Below are 17,018 nucleotides of genomic sequence, written 5' to 3'. Positions count from 1 at the left end.
CTTTTTGCACAGGGCTATTTTTTCAGACAGGTCCAACAGTCTGTCCTCGATGTCCTGTAGAGCCTGCGGAGGACGTGTTGGTTAAAATGCCTAGCACCATCAGGCTAAAATGTCATGCTGTGACTCACCTGTCTAGTCTCGGAGCCTGCCTCATCAACGCGCCCAGACGGCAAATCCTCTGCGCAACCTGCAAGTGTTCAAAACATACCTGGACAAACCCGCTGATAACATGAAAGCTGGAGGGCAGCAGGCGACCTTACCAGTTTCCGAGGCCATGTTTAAATACACATTTGTCTTCCAAGCTTAGCGTGTTTCATAGAGGAAGGGCATTCGTTGTTTTTAAGCAGGTGTGCTCAGGTGATTTATATTTTACTAATTAGTGAATGACGAGGGAAAGAACTATCTGCCCAGGCCACTCTGGACATATGTTTCTACCACTGGGGGAGGACAAAAAAGGCACCAATGAGTGAAAGGGTATATTTCGGGGTATAGTTTCCCATTTTTGACTTAACTACTCAAAGTTCTGAGAAATTCACTTGAAGTTAATAATCTGTTTGGGGTTTTTGTTGTTGTTTTTCCCTAATAATAGCAAAAAAAAGACACAGGTTTGTTTTTTTCCCAGTGAAAGTGTCTAGTATTAAAACATTTTTATTCACTGCTGTTTTTCCTCTTTTTCCGTAAACGTGATGTATTTTATTTTAAAATTTTATTTTTGATATAATGAAAACCAGGCTCATAATTTTTATTTATTTGGAAAGGGTAAAAAAAATGAGCTAAAGAATGCAGTTGGCATTCGGTTTAGAAAGATAGAGAGAGATATATCTCTTTAGAAATGCTATAAGTATATGTCAAGTGTGAAATTATACTCGTTTTTTTGGCGGTCATTGGTATTAGTCTGCATTTTTCCGTGCCGCTGGCTCTTTAATTGTTGTCGTCATAGATTGGGGGCGTAACCCGGAAAAATTCTATCGTCTGGTCCTACGGCTACACGTTGCTTGTGCGAGACAGGGTAGTCCTCCGGATGAACGCTTGATTTTATGAAGCTGGTTTGTAGTATTGCTGCTGTATTAGTAAATACATCTAGAGGAGTTCACGGTTCAGTCGCAGCTCGTCGGATCAGTGCAGAGATGTTTAAAGAGCTCAAGACAAAAGTATTGCGTCTGTTACCGCCGACCTCCAACGGACCGACGGTCCATCGGGACGAGACAGGTACATGTGTCTAACATTCAAAGTGGACGTAGGTCTCGCTTAGTGAAGCAGGGTGTGTTTGTAAACAGCTGGCTCTGATTGGAGGCTAAGCATCGTAAACACTGCACCGTGTTGCATCAGATTCTTGGTTTTCCTGTTATGTGTGACTCACAGCTAACCCGATGTGATTCTAACACCCAAAACTAAGCTCCAGTTAAGTCACAGTAGAGTGAGCACTGCCAGTTAGGATGAACTGCTTACTTTGTAGCTGTTTGCCCAAACTAGAAATTAGTGGCAGAAATTCAAAGTTGTACACCTAATTCTTGTTGTTTTAGTCATTATGTATGCTGTATTCCACTGTAGAAAAAGGAAAACAAAAGTTAAAGAAATTATTAAAAGCCCCACACTACCATAACGTTCATGCCTCTGTACTGTGTGAAAACCTCAGGTCCTCATCTGGCCCTATCCAAATGGAGTTAAATTACGCATCTTGCCTCTTCGGATACTTGAGTTGAACTTAAGCAGATCCTGTTGACAATCACTGCTTTAACAGGTTTAACAGTTAAACAGGTGTAGAATGAAATGTACTAAGACGATGAGTGTATGTTGACAAGTGTTCCTAATGTTTTGAAACTGCTTCTACAATAATTTGAGGAAGAATGAGCAGCTCAGTGAGTTCCAGCGTGCTACCATGACAGGAAGCCACCTGTGCAATAAGACAAGTTGTCACATTACATTGCTACTAAATATTCCACAATCAGCTGTGAGTGGTATTATAACCACTCAGCCATGAAGTGTGATTTTATCATTTCATGGTTGATGAAGTGTGATCACAGTGCAGACTCAGCGGATGCTGAGATGTATAGTGTGCCGAGCTTGCCAACTTTCTGCAGAGTCAGTTTCTATGCACCTCCAAAACTTCACATGGCATTCAGATTAGCTCAAAAGCAGTTCATAGAGAGCTTCATGGAATAGGTTTCCATGGCTGAGTGGCTTACATCACCAAGTGCAATGCAAAGCAACACACTGGTGTAAAGCATGCTGCTACTTGACCCTAGAGCAGTGGAGATGTGTTCTCTGAAATGATGAATCACATTTCTACATCTGGCAATCAGTTGCCAGGAGAACAGAACTTGTCTGATTGCAATGTGCCAAGTGTAGCGTTTGGAGAAGGGGGGAATTATGACGTCGGGTTTAAACTCCTAAAGCTTCAGCACACCAAAACAATTTGGACAATTTCATTCTCCTGACTTTGTGGGAATAGTTTGGGGATGGCCCCTTACTGTTCCAACAGGACTGCACACCAGTGCACAAAGCAAGGTCCATAAAGACATGGATGAGCGAGTTTGGTGTGCAAGAACTTGACTGGCCTGCACAGAGTCCTGACATCAACCCGACAGACACCTTTGGGTTGAATTAGAGCAGATACTGCAGATACATGCATGTCATGCATGCACTTCTGGATGAATCTGGATGGTTAAAATTCCCATAAACACAATTCCCAGCTGAGTTGAGGCTTCTATGGCTGCAAAGGCTGTGCTGACATATTAAATCTTCTGGACTGAGAATGGGATGTCACTCAAGTTTATATGTGTGTGTGAAGGCAAGCAACAAATATTTTAGCATTATAGTATATAGTGTGATTAGAAGGTGAGATTGCATCTGGAACGGTGTTACATCACCTGTTCAATTGTGTGAGTATGATTTCATTAGGTTGCTTACCTATTCACACTTCAGTTGTGTACTTTGGGTTTTTGATTTTTTTAGCTACTTCAGGCGTGTACTTTTTGGTAGTCAACAAACATATTACACTATACATATTTCTTCCTGTTTTATCGCTCCCCCTAATATATTTACATCGCATTCACGATAGCTGATGAGCCTAAATTTGTTCCTATACATAAAGGAAAATGAAAACAATGAAGCTGGGGGAACATGTTTAGAGTAAAGCTTTAAATTTAGATGCCCTAACCTCCTCATACCATCCATTCATACTGTTGTGTCCTTCTGTGGATAACGTCTCATTAACACCCTTTGTTTTTGAACTGCAGATGGTGCTGAAATCCTGAGTTGCACAGTAAAGGCCCTGAAAGAGGGTCACATTGTTGCGGTGCCCACAGATACCATCTATGGCCTGGCATGTCTGGCCCAAAACTCCGACGCCGTCAGAAAAACGTATGACACTAAAGGACGAAACGGACAGAAGCCGCTGGCCATCTGTGTAGGGGAAATTCAGGATATCTATAAGTAAGTGTGCTTTTATTTCACTTTGATCAGGGCACATGTTGTGTAATTGCTTCATTCTAAGTGCAGTCCTCTAAGCCAACTCTTTTGCACAAACATATTACTCATTTCCTGAAGAGTCACACATGCACGAGGCACAGATACCATCTCCACTCAAATAACACATTTTACATTTTGAGTGACAGGCACACCTGCTGTCAAAGGACACCTCGGTAATTATTATTCGCAACATTATTCTGTGACTGTATTTTCTATCTCTGTGCAGGCATGTCGCATTTCTTTGAGATTTGTTAAAGCTTTGTGGGATTTAAAGTGAAACAAATGAAATCAGAGAATAGTGGATATTCCCAAAAACTATTCTGGCCTGAAAAGCAATTATTTTATTATCAGATAGTTATTGCGGCTATCAGTCATTTGCTTCATTAAAATTCAGAACATGTTGAAATGGCCCAAAGCAATTTTTCCACAATGCAAATTGGTGTCGTGACATCATGAGTTCAAAACTTCATTGCAAAAGACAAAACAGGATCAGAGCAGAGAAGCAAATAAAACACAGCTGCTTTTTTTTTTTTTTTTTTGCAGTGATGCAGTCATTAATGGTCATTTATAGTTTTTGGGGCTAGATTAAACACAAGTATGGTAATGTGATGTCATGTGCAGGTACTGCAAGGTGATGGTGAAAAAAGAGCTGTTAGGTGACCTGCTCCCTGGTCCTGTCACCCTGGTGTTTGAAAGGTCTGAAGAACTGAACGCAGACCTGAACCCCTTTACATCAGTGAGTTTGCTTCTTTTTAATTGAATAGTGCTGACAATAAATTGTTTGATCATAAGTGTGAATTGTTGTTTACACATCCATGTCTTCCTCAGCTTGTAGGTGTACGTATCCCAGATCATCCCTTTATGAGGCAACTTTGTCAGATGTGTGGGGAACCACTGGCACTCACAAGTGCCAACATCAGCTCACAGACCAGCACAGTGGAAGTACATGTAAGTACTAAAGTAAATGATGTTTTTGTTTCTTTCAGTTTCAAGTATGTTAACCTCCAAAGACCCGAACTCTTTCATGGCATGCATTTTTAATGTCTCTTTGCTATTTGGGCTGATTGGGACCTGATGAGTGTAAAAACAAAGAATTATGTTTTGTTTTTGTTTGTTTTTTTGTTTTGTTTTTGTTTCTGAGAAAAATGAGATCCACATATGAGGACATTCGCTTTAAATTTTGATAGAGCAGTGGCAGTATAATGTCCTCGTAAGTGGATATCAGGCCATTGTAGAGCAAAATTTTGTATTTTGGTCTAGACAACCCTAAATGTGATGTCCACGTATGTGGACGCCAGGTCCTAGGAGGTTAAATTTCAAGTACACCTACCAGACACTTTATAAGTTAAACCTTGCTTGTACTGGATTGAGTTTAATTGTTTGTGGCAATATATTAAACATGGTGCTGGAAACATTAAAGACTTTGGTCCATATTGGCACGGTGGCATCACACAGTTGCCCCAGATTTGCCACCTGCACATCCACGATCCCAATCTCCTTTTCCACCACATTATTAAGGTGCTCTATTGCATTGAAATCTGGTAATTGTGGGCTCCATTTGAGTGAAGTGAATTCACTGTGATGAAAAAATCACTTCACTTCATTCATCTTTCTTCCCCCATTGTGATACTCGGTTTGAACTTTAGCAGGTTGTCTTTACATGTGTAAATCATTGACTTGGTGCCATGTGATTAGCTGATTAATTATTTGTATTATTGAGCAGTTGAACAGGCGTACCTAACATAGCGGTCAGTGAGTGTATGTAGCCCTGAATGTTGCTGGGTTTATCCTCTTAAGGAGTTCCAGGAGCTCTGGCCCAAACTAGCTGTGGTTGTTGATGGTGGACCGATAGGAGACCAGAGCCGCCTCGGATCAACAGTAGTCGACCTGTCAGTACTTGGCAAATACAGCATCATCAGACCAGGGTGGTAAGTTCATCCAGACGCTTGTTTCAATAGTTTCTCTCCAAGTGAGATAAAACTATCTGATGTAACTGAATGTTTAAGCATATCATTTAAACTCACTTCAGAGAACTTCAGGCACTTTTTACAACTGACAAAAAAATTGACTGGAAAAAAAACATTTTCATATCAGAACTGAGCAAAAGTAAACTGACTGAGTCTGATGTATTAAAATATCCAAAGTAAGCAGTCATACGTTGCTCAAGTCACCTGAATTAGAACTGGAAGTTATTCATATAGCACCAGTTTATTCCATGACTTGAAGAAGGGGAATGCATGCATCCACACTGACTCACTGTTGCTTTGAAATACCCAGGTGTTTCCAGCCTCTCCCAGTGTTGCAGCACCAGCTATAGTATGAATCTCCTAAAACAAAACTTAAATATTGAAATACCCACCACAAAAAATAAGGAGGCATTTTGCAAGAACAAGTCTTAGTTTCATTTAAAAAAACCATATTTGGAATCAGTCTGTCGCATCGTGTTAACACTCTTCTTTCTCACTCTGACCCTCACACCCCCTCTGCCCCCAAACCACCCATGTTTCCTCTGAAGTAGACTTGGTACATTAAACAAGAAATGACTTTAATTTTGATTTCAGTGCCCTTTCTTCTACGGTTGATGTGCTCGAGCGCAAATATGGACTGTCAGAGCACTCTGGGTAAGAATGACCTTTGAACTCTCCACACTCCAAAAATCACGCACAACCAGCTCTGACCCGGGGCTACTTGGGAGAAGATGAATCCGTGAATCAGCCTTTGCCGGGGAAGACTGTATCTCAGGAGGACTGCAACTGCTGATGGACGATTTTGTTCCAGTGGCAGCTTCAGTGTCTTGGGTATCTTTCCTTATGTCTTAGATGAGCATATTTTGTATGTTTCTGTCATTACATTATTTGGGAATTTAAGCTTTAAACTATCATTTATACAGAAAAAGGTCAGCTGTATAGTACTTTAAGTAATGTGGTCATGGGAGAAAGAATGGTTTGAGCCAGCCTTTTTGCAACACGATCAGAGCTGTAGTAAACACATTTTAATGGTCTGATTGAATCTGTGTGATAAATTAAATCAACTTTTTATTTAAGGGGGCTGTAAACTGTTTTCTGTTTGTTTTTTCTGTTTGTTTGTTTGTTTGTTTTTTAATCCTCTTTTTTTATGACAGCGTGAAGATTGCACTTCAATTGTTAGCATCAACACTTACAGTAAATCCTGTTTTACATTGTAGACTTCTAATACTGGCACATTTGAGTTGTTTCGGTTGGCACATGGATATAATTTGTAGATTTCCTCTCATTTGAATGTTAATAATTGGAGTACATGATTAAATCTTCAGTGTCTGATTGGACCTTGATTAACAGATGGTACAACATTGGCAAATCCACAATAAAATTATATATTTTTTCCCAGTCTCACAGTTTCATCCATGCACAAGAAGCTATCTGAGATTTATTTCTGTCTTTATCCACTGGTGTCTGGATTTTCACTCAAAACAGCTTCTTAATGGAGGGTGAAATCAATAGAGCAATGTTAAGTGTTTAAAAAGGAGCAGAAACCACTTACTGGCAACCTGGACAGGGAAATCAACTTCGGATCATTCAGAGAACGCACTTTTATTCTCAAAGACGCCTGTCTCTGCGAAACCTTTCATTTTAAAAGCTATCAGAATCTTAATCAAGTCTATACAGATTGTGCCCCAGAGTGCCCCAGTCAGTGGGCAGGTTTATATTCATTAATGCGTTCAATCACTTTGAGCCATAGACTTTCATGTCCTGACTTCTTGCTTCAGTGGAGAAAAAAAAAAGCAGAGTCCCATATGCTTACAGTGAAGTCTTTTCATATAGGAATTACCCAATCTTCAATTGTATTTGGGTAGATATCGGGTCTGTGGTGTAGTACTTGACACGTTATATGGGAAAGATCCCCAGCTTGAGACAAAGAGGAGACACAATCCCAGCCTCGGGGACTCACAAGCTTGTGCTGATGAATGGGAGGGTTGTGTTAATAGTACCTAGAGTAAAATCTGTGCCAGAGGCCTCAGGAAATAAAGGAGCGGTTGAAATTACCCAATTTTATTTGGGTAGATCAGAAATGAGTATTCTTGGTAAGTTAGTTTGTTGGTGAAGGATGGCAAGAGTAAAAGAGTTTATGAGATGGTAGTGAGACCTGTTGTGATATATGGTTTAGAGACAGCGGCAATAACGAAAGGGTAAGTTGTCACGCTGGAGGTGGAGTAAAAGATGTTAAGATTTTACTGGCAGAATGGGACAGGATTAGAAATGAGGATATCAGGGTGACTCTCAGTGTGGAGGCAAGGTTAGAGAGGCGATGGTGGATGTGCTGGACGAAGGATGCTGAAGATTGATGCTTTCAGGCAGGAGGACGTGCAGATGGTTGGCGTGACAGAGAAAGATGTTAGAGATCGAGTGAAATGGATGCAGGGGATCTGCTGTGAGAAACTGTCATGTTCTGTTCTTTTTACAAGTTGAGCTAACATGCTATAATGTTCCAAATTTAGCTTTACAAATTATGTCTTTTTCAGTTTTTTTCTCTCTCTATGCAAAGCCATCTTTCCTGCCTTTTCCAGCTTTCTCTTTACTGATTTTAATCTCACAACAAAAAGCTCCAAATATTAAAGGATTTCCAAAAATCAAAAAGACTTTTTTTGTTTCATTTCATAAGAATATGTTTGTTAGAGATGTTGTGTGACAGTGACAAGTCTCTGAACCTGGGTAAAGGGTCAAATTGTATGTTATGGATAAATGAAAACTACAGTGTCTTCAGTTCTATTATTTCACTATATAAAGGGGCATGAGATGGTGGCTTACTGTATTTAGAAATACAATAAATTATCGGGCAGACATTTCAACATACCAATTGTGTGGGGGAGATTAGAGACAGTCCCACAGAGCATTTTATAAGTCTGGGTTTTTGATACACTTTGTATCCTATCTTTGAATTTGCACACACATCTGTAGGACCTCTGGCATCCAGCATGTTTAAAAAAGGTAACAGCATGTCCTTCTGCACTCAAAACTATATCAATCAATCGCTCTCTTGCCTCCTCTTTCATGTGTGCACACGCTTCCACTACGGCGTGCCGTTTCAAGTCAGTTTGATGAAAGCTCACATGAGCCACTGCTCCTTTTCTTTATTGAACTGCTCGGCCCAGCGGCGGGTCAGCTCCAGGTAGTGATCAGGCCCATGTGGCTGATAGTCCAAGTAAACCCGTGTCACAGTTTTTTTAGGCACAGCCCTTTCTATCTGCGTCCCCTCGTGCCATTCATTAAAAGATGTTATGGTGACAATCTCCGGGCGCACGTTGAGTGCCGCCTGCAGGGCTGTCTCGTAGTAACGTCCGTTCACCCTGTTGCGTGTGTTGTGGTTGTTCCATGGCCGAATGCTGGTGTCAATGTAACCAGGCCCCACGCTGGGGATAAAAAGGAGGTTGTTCCCATCACAGAAAGCTTTGATGGATTTCCAGTTCTGGTGAGAAGAGCCAAAGGAGAAGCCGTTGGAGGCAAAGTAAGTGTACATGCCATCGAAGCCGCCTGCCAGGATGTCGTGCTTATGACGCTCCTCCACAATCAGGGCTATAAAGACGGAGTCGTAAGCTGACCCGCGCACGCTGTGGGAGCCAGTCGGTGTCAAAAACTCAGACCAGGACTCGGGTGGAGTTAGGTAGGAGTCATAAATGTAAAACAGAGGAAGACTCTTCCCTGTGCTGGTAGTGAACTTGTAGAACGCTCCGTGGTCGCCATACCTTAAAAATAATATAATACAAAACATTTAACAACACAACAATAAATCCTACCACTGAGACAAAGAATAAAAATATTGTATACCATTTGTTACTTAAACTGAATATATTTTCAAGGTTTGGGACTTCTGAGTTAGTAAATCTCTGAAAGGTCCTCTTTTTCAGAGCAACCCCACATGTTAAAGTTAAAAGTTAAAATGGCTTTTGCTTGAAGAACTCATCCATAAATCATGAAACTGGCTTTATATAAGCTGAACTGCACCCTAAAAGTATTTCAGTGTCGTAACTGCTGTTTTTCTTGCTATGCATGCAATCTTAATGGCTTTCTATTTGAGTTGACTCAGCGATGAAGCACAGCCAGACATGCACCCACCTGTCAATGATGTACTTGATGTTGTCATGCACGCTCTGATCGTTTCGTCCTCTGTATGGTTGGATGTGGAATGCAACCTGGGAGATGATGAAGCAATATGCATGTTCATTTTCATTCATTATATAACTACATTATTAATTTATGTATCATTCAAGGTCAGCATTTACAGACGACCTGGAGAAGTATTGACTAAAAGTCAGGCATTCCCAGGGGGAGATTCCTCATAGAAAGTTGACGAGAGTGACAGTAACTTCTCCTGGCTTGTAATCAATCAAAGTCTGACATGTTTCTAAGACAAAAATAATTCAATAAGGCCTCAGTCACACAAGAGTAAAAATAGGACCACAACCTCCATGCAACCAGGGAAAGGTGGTTGGCGAATGATTGGATTGATTTTATTTTGCTATCTAGTTCAAAGTAGTTGGAGAGACGAACCATTAAGTGTTTTCAGAGAGAAACATGCATAAAACCTGAACTTACACTGTATTATTTTGTTACTTGCTTCTTATTTTTCCATCCATCCATCCATGAATCCATTCATTCTCTTATCTTCATCAGGGTATGATAATCTGATGATCTTGGTAAAATGCTTGTTGTTATTGAAAAGAACTAGCGGTGCCAGTTTGCTTATAACTGCATAAGCAATACAGTTTCCACATTTCAGTCTGACCCAGTCTGTAGCTGACAGTGTTGCATTAAATGCATGGATTCCATGCCTGGTTCTAGTACACCACTACAGGTCAAGTGTGGATAGCAACATATTTCCAGCAGACAACAGATTAGAGCTTTATCATCATTAATCACATTATTATCTCAATGAGATTGTTGCTGTTTTATCCCCGTTTTATCACTGTTTTGATGCACCAACATGGGTTTGAAGATGGTGACTGAGCGGTCTCAGACCTGGTCCCTATCTTTGAAGTAACCATATTAAAAACAAAGAGATCACAATTCGATTGGGCACGGATGCAACAATGTTGGTCACACCGCAATTCCCAACCACTGTTTTTGTAGTCAGATGGTATCGCAGCTCATCAGACCTCTGAGCCCCTTTTCAGGAAAATGAGTCTCACAGTTATAATTCAGCAAAACATGTTAGTCATGCACCATTTTGACCTTGTGCAGCCCCAAAGCAATGCGTGGCATCAGGAGTCTGGCGCCTTTACCCTTGTACCTTATTACAGACTCACTGCAGTTTTCTAAAAACCCTTTAATAAGGCTATGACACTAAGAGGGCTCACCAACACAAATGTTACCCACTTACACGGACATCAAAGCACCATGTTTCCTCACCGCTCTGTGTTCATGACAAAATCTGCTACACTATAACTGTTTTTCAGCCTGAGTGGTCTGCCTTTGGAGACTATTGTAACACTCACAGTTAATGCGTCTGTTAGAAATGGCCATTTACAGTTCATGAACAAACGCAGCAGAGGAACAAGGGATATGAAGTGACATGTACACAAAAAGTGCTTAAGTTGAATATTTTAGGGTGCGCCTGGAGAATTCAGTGACTTTGAATAATGCATGATCAAAGAGAAACACCACTTTTCCAGCACTGGACACTCGAGAGGAACAATGTGAAAGGAAAATGTCCTTTTTGAGATGATGGAAGCATCTAAAGGAATGTAGGCTGCCATTGAGTAAGCTAAACAAAGATGCCTTAGCCCACTTTACATGATCCAAGTCTTATCTTTGTTAAAAATCCAATGCTTGCAAAGCTCCACTAAAATATAGAATGGCATTTCACCTACTTGTTATTGGAAATAGATGTATTTTGTAGTTTTTCTATAAGATCCATATTGTCGTTATGGAGTTAAGTGTAGAGCATTAACGAATTAATGGATATGTGTCCTGGACGGTCGGGATGGATCCAAATAACTGGATCACTTCTGCTACTAATAATGATACTAAGTGCTTTTATGTACAAAAAAAATGTCAATTTTAACAGTGTAAGAGGCACTTTGTTTTGCAAAAGAGTAATTTGAAAAGAGATTGAGGGAGGAAGGTCTTGGGCATATGAGTAAATCATATTCTAAAATCAATATTTATGAAGCTAACTCTCTGGCAGTAACAGTGGGAGAAAATGATGGAGACAATAAGATAGTACAGTAAGATAAAGCCACAAAAAAATCTATGAGATATTACAGCTCGTGAAGCTGCATGATTATAACATGATTATAACAGAGGAAAATAGATACTTCATCAGAGTGCAGGCCACTAGAAAACTCATTTTCCCCAACGCGCTGGCTGATTACAATTTTGGTAATTTAGAAGTAAATGAGACATAGCCAACGCATTTTAATACCTCATAAACATTGACAGTGCAGTCTGGAACAGCCTCGGTGTGATTTGTGCTGAGCAGAGTGAATTTAGTGGCATGTCATGCAGAAAGCGCAGAGGGAAGGATGAGCACCAACACAAAAATATAGGTTCAGACCTTTTCTGACAGTTAGATCAATTTAATATCACTTTCATTCTAGAGTGAGTGAAGTCGGTGGATATACACCGAGGTTGTACAGGTTTCATGTACGAAAAAATGTAGCTACTGAGTGCATCGGGAAATAAGGAAGTGTGGCTGATGCCATCATAGGGCACCCATGGGCCATATTCCCCTGTGTAGCTTTATGGCCTACTTAGGAGATAGAACTTTTGCACCCCCTCAGGGTGCAGATTGTTCACAGGCTCAAACTGAGTCATGGGACCCATGATGCACATATCCCCTCTGCTCTTTTTCTCCTACCTCCAGTTTCCAATAACCCCCCTACCCTGTCCCCACCAAGCCGCCCCCACCCTGCCCTGGGCAAAAGGACTATTTCAGCTCCACTTCGAGCTGAGGTCAAGCAGCAGCACTGCTGTGGAGGCTCATGTGATGTGCTCTCCAACATGAGCCGTGTGTGGGTGCTACTGAGATGCTATTCAACTTATATAATAAAAAGTACATTGCTTTCTTTTGCAGCATTACTCGAAGAGGGGTCAGTGTGTTTTTAGCAATGTGGCGTGGGATCGCTACCAGGATGGAAGCTGGATTTGTTTTTAGTGAGCTTGCTCTTCTCCAGTTTCCATTCACCTTCAGTCTAACTTGTAAATGTTCAATTAGGTCAAAAGCTGTATGCAATTCACTGTATTCCTCTTATCTAAACCTCCATCTATCACTTTGGGTTCATATAAATACGTTGCCAGCTTTACAGCATTACATCCTGCTGTCATGGAGACAGATCATGTCACTGGTCATTTGTAGCATTTTCCTTGTTTTTTATTTTTATTGATAATTTTACTGCATGTTTAAATGTCTGAATGCAAACACTTCTTTGATTAAAAAAGCATGTTTTTTCAATAATTTCTTAATTTTAAAATGTATGTGTCATATTATTTTTAAGGCAAAAATGGTTCCTGCTTCTCTGATTTTATATTTTGTTTTTTGTTTATTATTTGCTACTGAATACTTAAAGGTTATGACTAAGTGTCCCCTAATGGGTTAGTCTGTCCATGAAAATCTTGGAAAGTTAATTTCATATTCATCAGTTACGAGTGTCAGACTCCTCCTCAGTTTGGAGGATTGCTGCTGCAACATGCAAGACAGCTCAGGTCAAGAAAGGACAAAGGTGGAAACCAAGGTACGCATCATTAATATTGATAGCTCATTACTCCTGGAGGTTCCTCCCTTTGTGATATTTTTTTGTCTTTTTTTAATGAATGTATTTTTCTGATATCATACAGTAGACTATCCAAGGTGGTGAGGACTCAAAACAAAACTGCTAATTCACTCATGCATTTCTCAGATAAGCCAGCAGCCACTTTATGTGCGCTTCTTGAATCCTGATCTGATACTTTTTTGGCTGCTGCCTCTGCCCTCTGTGGGACCATCCATCCTCCTCACTTGGGCTTCCCTCCCACCTTTTGTCCCGCCTTTCAGTGGAAAAGAGCACAGAAATGATTTAAGGTTGTTTTTCATCAGAGTTCCAAATTATCAGAGCCAAAGTTCTTTACCTTGTCAGCATTTTGCTAAACATTATGCAAGAGGATGCAATCCAAAGATGAATGTAGCTCTGTGCAGACATAACAGTTCAGGAAAAACAAGAAGAATTGGAAGAGGATGCTTGGAAAGACTCCGCTCAACTCTGAATAATTTCATTCCAGCGCTTTCTGGAGACTGCTCTGATTGTGACCTTCTGCGCGTTTTCATTAAACACAAGGATAAGTAGCTCGTTCTTATTTCAGTAAGATACTGTTTGAAGAAAGCGTGTCACAATCTGTTTTTCCACGCATGCTTTTATGAAAATGCCATGCTTGCTGGTTGGATGATGACAATAAAGCGTGGCATTAAATTCTGTCTATTAGCTTCTCTACTGACAGCATTATGTGTAAAACCTCATCAACTCAGCCATGCATGTCTAATCCCTGCATTCTTGTCTTGCCCTTGTAGAGATGCATTATTTCGTTGCCTTCAACCAAACAGAAAAAACTCCCCAGTATGATATTAAATCTGACAGGCTAGCCTGACAACTCTTCTGCCTCTCATCGGAGTTGTTTATAGTGAGAATGAGGCCAGTTTGTGGCCACATCTCTGCTGAAATCAAATTATGTTATCTGCACAACAGAATACAAACACCAGCATGGTAATGACTTGTGTTGCAATACTGATTTGTAATTAACCTCGGTGATAACTTTTGCAAATTGTAAATACAACTTGTGAATAATGATTTTTGGTCTTGTGCATTTAAAGGTAAATATACTTCAAGAGGCTCACGGAAATATTATTACATGTGTACATATTTGTCATTTTTAAACTGTAAAAATTTTCAATTATAAAAATATTCGATTATAAATTACATATATTAAAAAAGAGCAACAAAATGTCATATTTAGAGGCTGATATTAGAAAATGTTCGGTAATTATTAAGATGATTAAATTAATAAATTAGATGTACAAATGCAGTGGTGTATTATTAATGGCACCTGCTTTAACATGGGAAAAGTCCTCAGATCTTGGCCCTTAAGTCATTGTTATTCTTCACATTAGAGCATACAGACCTGAGAACTTTCTTAATTTATTTCTAGTTCCTTGTTCCGATCCACAGTGCTGCTGAAAATCCCGTACTGCTAGCACCTCACTCTCGTTCCCTTTCATTGTCTTTCTTCGCCCAATCCTTCCATTCGTATTTGGTAAGCATCTGACACGAATCATATCTGATTACAAGCAAACACTGGCTGTAAAACTTTAATAAGCCTTCAATACAGTGCAGCAGGGGCACCAACACAGACTCAGCTATGTCCGCTGTCATTTTCCAACCTAATTGGCAATTGGTCATGTGGTTTTACCCACATTCTGCACCGCCTCCCACGGCTCTCCACCCCACTAATGTGTTCAAGAGTTCATTCAACAACTAATCCAGCGGCAACAGCAGCAGCTTTTTGACACATTTTATGCTTTAATGCTAGAGATGAAGTCACTGCAGCTGCAAGTATTCCGAGTCAAATCCTGAGTAGCAGTGAGCAGCTTTACAGGATGCAGCACGGCAAGTTGAGAAGGCCTTAGCACCCACAAATTCAACATATAACACTGGTTCGAGATTACTATCCTAAGCAGTGTTAAGCTCTTCATATGCCTCCGTGAAAGACCAGTAATCCTTCTTTTTGGTCCCGTGTCACTGAGGTTTTAGAAAGAGTAGTGGACAGAAATTCCAATTTTTTTCACATTTGAGCCTCAACTTTGGCTCTTGCAACAGTTCGAAATAAAAATAACAAAATAAAAAATAGCTGAGTTACTTTAGGTCTGTTTTGCTCATAGAAATCATCAATTGTAAGGACTTCTCTTTTGAACCCACAAAAGCCAACACAATGAGCCACTATGAAAGACTGTAAGCAAGCCTGCACATACTAACGACTGTCTACGTAGCACTTAATTTTGGGTGTTTAATCCACACTGCAGAGTGAAACTCCACAGACACAATTCAATATGGCTCGTTGTTCTCAGTGGAGTATTTCAGGGATCTGAGTTTGGTCCTCTTATGCAAATAATTCAAGTGTAGCACATTCAGAGAAAATACAAATATGCAGATGATAAAGTGTTGTGTAATTATGGACATATTCTGCCATATACACTTTGCAACCATCATCTCAACTATTTCTAAGTGTAAATAATAGATATGAGGAATTCTTAAGATACTTTGGACACTGTTAAAGCTGTTAGGAATTAGGAGAAGCCTAGCTGCTGCCATCTGGCCTAGATTCTTTATCGTGGTGATTTGCTGTACATTAATCCATCAGCACAGTATCCATGCATGTTGGGCAGTGGCTACTGTTGTGTAGTAGTACTAAATTGACACTATGCTTTCCTTTTGAGAGGCAGTCTGTTGGTAACTGAATATATGTTTTTCCAATCATAACAAACTGGGGAAAATTATGGCCATATATATATTTTCTTTTTGTTATAGTCTTTATCTAACCACAAAAATGCCCTATTCAGGTTAAAAATCTCCTCTGTAAGTGATTTGGTCAAATGAAATCTCTAGAGATGCATCTCCTGTGTTTCTTAAAGGACATGCAGAATAGCTGCTGAGTGACAGAAATGACAAAGTCACTGGTTTGTTTTCCAGGAAGTTAGAGTCCTAAAGTTAGAATGAATTTCATAAATCTAATTTCTCTAACAGAGTTCAAAACTACTGTAAACTCTGTTGTATTTCTATATGAGCTGAGCTTACTTTAGTTATACTTTGGCAGTATTGTTATATAGTGTGCTATCTGATTTCCTCTTTATTGTTCTGTCTTTTAGAGTTTCAATAAAGGTCAATGAAGAGGAAAGAGAAAAAAAGTTAATGTTTAAAATCGATGATTCATCTAAGAAACATCTCTCTCTCACACACACACGCACGCACACACACACGCACGCACACACACACACACACGCACACATAAAATGTGCTGACACTGCTTACCTTGAGGTTGTGTCTATATGCTGCATCCAGTACAGCTGGTACCAAATCCTCAGCAGGTTCCCCGTTGTCATCGGCTACTCCAGGAGGATACCAGGACAGGACCAGAACACCTAGAGGGAGATAAGCAGTTGATCAAAGATACGAATTAACACCTCAGAGCACCATCACCTTCTGATGGGAACATACAAACAAAATGTATATGAAGCTCTAACAATATTATTGTATGGATTGCTGAAATGATGCATCGATTTCAAGCTAACTGTGTTTATGTGCAGTTATTGTTGTCTTGGAGTAATGTTGCTTTCTCTGCGATCATCCTTTAGTGTCTCTTTGTGGTTCACAGCAATACAGTACATCCGCTGATCTATGGAGGACAGTTAATTTTTTAAATGAATATGTACTTGTCATCTTAGGACTATTTATTATGCCTTGTTTTAGTGGCAACAGTTTGAGTGTGTGACAGCTCATAAATTCATAAACTCACGCTGGCTGAAAAATGGTTTTCTATCAGCCACAGCGG

General features: G+C 40.0%; 2 protein-coding genes across 2 annotated transcripts in view; one reads left to right on the top strand and one right to left on the bottom strand.

Moving 5' to 3' along the window:
* Positions 1–972: 972 nt before the first annotated feature.
* yrdc (yrdC N(6)-threonylcarbamoyltransferase domain containing) lies at positions 973–8,048 on the top strand. The gene is made up of 6 exons (XM_006791675.3): positions 973–1,209; positions 3,240–3,435; positions 4,093–4,207; positions 4,300–4,419; positions 5,269–5,399; positions 6,033–8,048. Exons 1-6 carry the CDS (start codon positions 1,038–1,040, stop codon positions 6,094–6,096), a joined length of 798 nt encoding a protein of 265 aa, XP_006791738.1. The 5' UTR covers positions 973–1,037; the 3' UTR covers positions 6,097–8,048.
* Positions 8,049–8,100: 52 nt separating this feature from the next.
* Positions 8,101–17,018, bottom strand: part of LOC102777073 (glycoprotein endo-alpha-1,2-mannosidase-like protein) — a 10,809-nt gene continuing 1,891 nt past the window's right edge. Inside the window, exons 2-4 of the mRNA XM_006791676.2 lie at positions 16,499–16,608; positions 9,561–9,637; positions 8,101–9,190 (exon numbers count right to left, since the gene is read on the bottom strand). Of these exons, the coding sequence (XP_006791739.1) occupies positions 8,554–9,190; positions 9,561–9,637; positions 16,499–16,608 (824 nt within the window). The 3' untranslated portion in view covers positions 8,101–8,553. The remainder of the gene's footprint in view (positions 9,191–9,560; positions 9,638–16,498; positions 16,609–17,018) is intronic.

This window comes from Neolamprologus brichardi, chromosome 11, assembly GCF_056152115.1.
Source record: "Neolamprologus brichardi isolate AB-2024 chromosome 11, ASM5615211v1, whole genome shotgun sequence".
Lineage (NCBI taxonomy): Eukaryota > Metazoa > Chordata > Actinopteri > Cichliformes > Cichlidae > Neolamprologus > Neolamprologus brichardi.
The sequence above is the reverse complement of the archived record's forward strand: the minus strand, read 5'-3'. Positions and strand labels throughout refer to the sequence as shown.